At 40.2% G+C, this 6,444-nt stretch overlaps 1 protein-coding gene across 1 annotated transcript; it reads right to left on the bottom strand.

Annotated features, from left to right (window-relative positions):
- Positions 1-5,228: 5,228 nt before the first annotated feature.
- LOC102905349 (olfactory receptor 10A4-like) lies at positions 5,229-6,137 on the bottom strand. The gene has a single exon (XM_015989389.2). The coding sequence runs from the start codon at positions 6,134-6,136 to the stop codon at positions 5,231-5,233; it is 906 nt and encodes a 301-aa protein (XP_015844875.1). The 5' UTR covers position 6,137; the 3' UTR covers positions 5,229-5,230.
- Between the last annotated feature and the right edge of the window lie 307 nt (positions 6,138-6,444).

The following is a 6,444-nucleotide window of genomic DNA, read 5'->3' as shown; positions in this document are numbered from 1 at the left end:
TATTTGTTAGAGGAGGTTGATGCAGACCTGGAACACACTGAAGCCTGGCATTTAGAGGAGACCAAAGCCAGACCAGATGAAAATGATCATTAGAAACATCCATTTTGTCTATGGCCATGCCACCTTGAATGTGCCTGATATTGTCTTAGCTCAGAAGCTAAGCAGGGTCAGGCATAGCAAGTACTTAGTATTTGAAAGGGAGAATGTTCACTTAATCATCAAAAATGTATTCACTGAACCCTCAGTGTAAGACCCTGAGGGTGCAAATATTGTAGGCAAGATATTTTAGAAAGTGAAGGAGAATGTAAGTTAATATATGCACAAGGGAACCAATACAGAGTATCTTCCATACAGTGGAAGCAGCTAGGATGAAAGATGCACTCCTCTCTGTGTGAGAGGTTCAGGGAAGCTTTGCTTCACAGAGCAAGGTTTGAATTAAGTGAATGAAATACTAAATCATATATTTAAAAAATCTGGTGACAGATAAGAGGCATTTTTTTCACTGCAACTTAAATTTCAGAACTTACTTTGTGCCCATGAAATACTGTGGGTTTTATGGCTATTCTCTTTTTTAATATATAATTTATTTTTATTTTATGTTTGTTAGTATCTTGCCTGCATGTATGTTTATGTGAGGGTGTCAGAAGCCCTGGAACTGGACTTACAGACAGATGTGAGCAGCCATGTCAGTGTTGGGAATTGAACCAGGGTCTTTTGGAAGAGCAGCTAGTGCTCTTAACTAGCTGAGCCACTCTCCAGCCTTCATGGCTATTCTCTAGGTTACCATTCCTCCATAAGAATTACCCCTACCAAATGAATATATTAGAACCAACAACAGATTTATGTTCATGAACTCTGTGGATCAGAAATCTGGGAATGTTACAGTGGGAAAGGCATATGTCTACCCCATGTCTGGAACTTCATTTAGGAAAGTTTTATTACTAGGCAGGTCTTGAAAACAAAGAAGAATCATGCAGAGACATCGGCACTCACATATTTGGCTGTTCATGCTGGTATCTGTCAAGTAGTGCCCTGGTCATATGCAATTAATGAAAGGCAGTGCACCCATTAGATCCCACTTTCCAATAGAAAGAATATCAAAAGATTTATGTATGTGAAATGGACCTTATAGATCTTGTAGGAAAATCTTCCCAGAGACCATTAACTAATAAACATGGACATGAGAGGACAAGAAAGGGTAATGGGGCAAAAAGAATCTCCTCATGGCCTCTATTTTAGGGACCTTGGGGTATTCAGATTTCTTATAAGGTATTTTAGTGCTCTGAAAGAAAATTTGCAGCCAAGAAGGCCAAATATACACTACTTTCTATGGCCCTGAGGTAGAAGTCACTCCCTCTGCTCTCAAAGCTACTTCTGTACCCAGAATATCATTGTTGGTGTCTATGCCATGCTGATTGTTCCAAGTCACAATCATGTTAGATTCAAAAGGGAACAGCTTAATTCTCATAGCAGGAATCTTAGAAGGTCTTATTAATAAAAACAAACCAGAGGCCAGTTATTGGGGTGAATGCTGGAAGATCAGAGAAGCAGAACAAGCCACAACTACCTCGCCTAGCCAATTCCTCAGCTGATCCTGTTTCCTCAGACTGAATGACTCTGAGTCCTTATCCAGAATGAATCTCAGCTGAACTGTGCTGCTCAAAGCCTAAAAGATTAACCAGCCAAAAGGTTCAAGTTCCTGGTCTTCACGCCTTATATACCTTTCTGCTATCTGCCATCACTCCCTGGGATTAAAGGCACGTGTCACCATGCCTGACTGTTTCCAATGTAGCCTTGAACTCACAGAGATCCAGAGGGGTTTTTGCCTCTGGAATGCTAGGATTAAAGGTGTGAGTGCCACCATTTTCTAGCCTCCTTATCTAGTGGCTGTCCTGTTCTCTGACCCCAGGTAAGTTTATTAGGGTGCACAATATTTTGGGGAACACAATACCACCACAAATTCTTTTGATGGTAAGACAATGAGTTTATGATCATGTTTTAGACTCTCTTAAGTTGCCTACTTATCAAATCACAACCATTGTCTATCCATCCATTTACTAAGTAGGAACTGAAAATTTAAAAACCATTTTTTACTAATATATTTTGAGAATTTATTTTGGGACAGGCACAGAAGTTCCAAGAGATGCACACGAAAAATATTAATATAAAAATTATTTTATAATGACCAGTTTGCTAGATGATTATTATAATGACACTGAAATCAATCCTAAGTGGTGGAATGTGATGATATATGTAGGGAAGTCAATGTAGATGAGGTAGTCAGGAAATATCTACCTGATGGTAAATTTAATGAAGGAGCAGGGAAAAAACCTAACTGTATCCAGTTCTGCAAAAGAGTATTCTAAGAAGAAGGAATATCACATGCAAATATTCTAAAGTATAGAAGAATTTGTATATTCAAGAAATAAAAGTAAGGTCCCAATGTGAACAGCGAACACTGAGAAAAATAATGGTACAAGATGAGGTCAGACTAGTAGATAGGGGCCAAATATGTAACTATTCAATAGGTCCCTTGCCCCTTAGCCTCTCTTCTCTAATTAAGCACTAGCTTTATTTACTTTAACACTACTTGCTGTCAGAAGGCTGATTTTTTTTTTCAGGAAAGAAAAATATGAGTTAATAAAGAGGAGAAAATGTGGTTTCTGTAGAAATAGTGAAGTGGAATCAGTGTGATGACATTTGAGCAGCCATTAGAAGCTAGATGTGAGGCATCAGGGTCCAAAGTTTCTGCAAAGCCTTTCCATAAACTACTATGTGAAACACATTGGTTCAGAGCATTTTTTTTGCCAGCAATGATGATGAACTAAAACTCCAGCAAAACAGACACCTCAGAAACTTGTCTCCCATTTTTCTAGCATCTGCTTTTAAATGACTTCACAGTGGTTTAGATAACTTCCTGACCCATAATACTTTACTATATCAAGGGAGGGCCCAATGACATACACAAATGGTAGTGACAATTATTGTTAAAATAATAATTAATTTTATTTGTCAGATACCTGTCATGAGTTATCATGTCGTTTTATATTCTCAGAAGCCTTGGGAGATAAGGAGCTATTACTATTTCCATTTTCCATATGAGGAATCTGAAGATCAGAAAGACTAAGTTACTCATTTAGTTGTCCAAAACTAGTGTAAGTGATAGGCCAAATTTTAATCATTATTGAATACTATAATTCTTCTAGATAGCAAGAAACAACTAAATGCCTGAAAACATTCTATATGCAGTGCTTCTAAAAGTGAACACTTATCTAAATTTTCATTGTTGTCCAAATACCTGGCTTCATAATGGCCAAAGTGTGTCCTGTGTAAACATATTTCCAACTTTTCAAGATATTGCATTCATGTCCTAATTAAGACTTTTCCCCCCAATAATTCCCAGCAAGAGTTAAGCCCCTAAGTTTACATAGAGTATCATTTTGAACTTCAGGAGAGTATAGCATGTCATCTGCCTCCCTAAGTACTTTGAATAAAGTGATATGCAGAAAACAGTTTGTCTTTAATAGTTTCCCTTACCTGATCTCAATGGAGGCCCGGCTCAGGTATTAAAAAAGAAGAACTACAATTTGCTGTGATTGCGGTGCTGCCTGGATGTGCTGCCTTCTCATTGGCAGATGGCAGCTACACTGTCATGGAAATGGTGGCTTAACTTTTCCACATGGACATATTCTTCCCCCCTTTTCCTTACAATACTTCTTTTCCTCGAGTGTAGTATCACACAAGCTGCATATATCTAAAACCTAGAATTCAGAATTAGGAATGGAATTATCAGGAATTGATGATCTCCTCAACAGAGAGCAGTCTCCTCAGCAGAGAGCAAGTGACAACGCTTGATTCTTCCTTGTCTTGGCTTAGTTAACTGGTTAAATTGATTCAGGCTGAGTCTGATGCTTGGTAGGTGGATCAGTTGACAGAATGAAAAATTCACAAGAAGTGATAAATGGGAGGGTCAAGCTGGAACAGGGACAGAGTGGGAGGGCAGGGAGGAAGATACCATGATACATGAGGACATCATGAGAATGGGCAGAGGCAGGGTGCTGAGGAGGCTCTCAGGAATCCACAAGGTTGACCCCACCTTGGTCTGCTGGCAATGGTCCAGAGGGTGCCTGGACCGGTCTACTCTGGTGACCAGCCTAGCAAATAACCCAGCTGTCATCATAGAGCCTTTTTCCAGTGACAGATGGAGGCAGATACAGAGATCCACGGCCAGGCACCAGGCTGAGTTCCGGGAATCCAACTGATGAGAGAGAGGAGAGATACTGCAGGCCAGGGACGTCGAGATCATGATGAGAGGACGTGCAGAGATGACGGGCCACACTAGTGGAAACCCATGAACTGTGGACTGGTGGCTGTGGAGCCCCCATGGGACTGGACTAGGCCCTCTGGACACGGAAGACAATTGTTTGGCTCGAACTGTTTGGGGGCACCCAGGCAGGGGGATCGAGATCTGTCCCTGGTGCATGGGCAGGCTTCTGGGAATCCGGTGCCTGTGGTGTGACACCTTGCATAGCCTTGGGATAGTGGGAAGGGGCTTGGACCTGCCTAGGCTCAGTGAGCTGGGCTCTTCTGCCTCCCAAGTCCTGGAATCAAAGGTGTGCACCCTAACAACCAGCATTAATTTATCTGTTGTGCACATATGATGCCACACTCTACATTGCATATAATACATTGTGGAGAGCACTATACATAAGCACACAGAGCTGACTTGTTCTCCACTGTTGCTTGTTTCTTTATTCATGGAAACATTGTAGTCATATGTGTGCAGGTCTTTAATTCATAGAACCTGTCACGTTGCCTTAATCCTTTGTGTGAATACTCCTGAAATAAATAACCGAAAATAATTTTAATCCTTGGATATTTTTATCTCTTTCATTTCATTGTTACTTTGTAGTGAAAGGCTGGGATTTTAATTACATTCCATTGTTTTTTTCCCGTGTTCTCTCATCTAAGCCATGTTTTCCTAAGAAAAGTAAACTATAGTGTTGCCTTCCATTGTCCAAGGAAATTGTCTTGGATGCTTCAGGGTTTTGAGTTTTCCTCAGTTAATATAAACAGTGAGTTTGGTGCTAGGCAAACTATGGACTCAAATTCAAATTCTTGATTCAAGACTGTCTAAATGGATACTATTCATATCTCCAATTGGTTGGAGTTTTCAGTATGTATCATGAGCCAGTACAATTTTTCTACCTTCTTTGACCAGGTATGTATATCATTGTACCAATTTTCTCAGCGCTATCTTCACATCCTTGTTCCTCAAGGTGTAAATGATAGGGTTAACAGCAGGAGTAAACACTGTGTACAGAAGGGAGAGCAACTTCAATATACCTTCATACTGCGGCACTGATGGGAAGCCATAAACAATGCCCAAAGTCCCATAATAGAGACTAACCACTGTTAGGTGAGATGAACAGGTGGAGAAAGCCCTCTGTTTCCCTGTGGTAGAAGGAATCCTTAGAATGGTGCAAATGATGTGAATATAGGAAGCCAATGTCAGTAGAAAGGGAGCAAGAGCAAATAAAGAGGTGCATATAAAAGAAGTCATTTCAGCTACTTGAGTATTAGTGCAGGCCAATTTCATGATGGGCTTCAAATCACAGAAGAAGTGGTCAATCTCATTGGCGGAACAAAATGTTAAACGAAAAATGAAGATCATGAGCAGGATAGGTGCCAGAAATCCAGCCAACCAAGACGCCACTGCTAGCTGGAAGCAACCCCAGAAGTCCATGATACTGGAGTAGTGTAATGGGTTACAGATGGCTATGTATCTATCATAAGACATTACAGCAAGGAAGAAGCATTCTGTTGCCACCAGGGAAGCAAAGAAATAAAATTGACAAGCACAGGCAAGAAAGGAGATAGGGACACGAGCTGTTACCAATGTCTTCAGCATTATGGGCTCAATGGTTGTGGTGTAGCCAATCTCTAGAAAGGAGAAGTGACCAAGAAAGAAATACATGGGTGTGTGAAGAGAGCAATCAGCTGATACCACAGTGAGAATTACCAAGTTACCCATAAGAGTCGTCACATAAATGGTCAGAAATATTCCGAAAAGAAGAAACTGAAGGCCATGGAGATCCCCAAAACCCAAAAGGACAATTTCTGAAATTTGAGTCATATTTTCTTCTTCACTGATAGCCATGGTTTGGATCTAAATAGATAAAAATTTGAAAAAGAACAATTGATCAAATACTATTTTAGGAAAACTCAAAGTGCTAATTGGCTTTTTGGGGATTCTGCAACCTAATGTGTTTGAGCACAGTCTCCCAGGAGCCATTTAGAAAGTTAATCCATGGCTTAAATTGCCCTGTGGTATTTAGAATCTGACTATGACCCAGAGATATTCACCTTTCCAAACATTTGTTTGTGAAATAGGCCATAATGTCCAATCCTGAGCGATCTTACTTTGTTTTTTCTTTTCTTTCC

The sequence above is a fragment of the Peromyscus maniculatus genome, chromosome X (genome assembly GCF_049852395.1).
Source record: "Peromyscus maniculatus bairdii isolate BWxNUB_F1_BW_parent chromosome X, HU_Pman_BW_mat_3.1, whole genome shotgun sequence".
NCBI classification, from domain to species: domain Eukaryota; kingdom Metazoa; phylum Chordata; class Mammalia; order Rodentia; family Cricetidae; genus Peromyscus; species Peromyscus maniculatus.
This window is presented reverse-complemented; position numbering and strand designations above follow the sequence as displayed.

Excerpts from the sequence above, each read along its gene's own strand:
- LOC102905349 (XM_015989389.2), bottom strand. The coding sequence starts at position 6,136 with ATGACTCAAATTTCAGAAATTGTCCTTTTGGGTTTTGGGGATCTCCAT.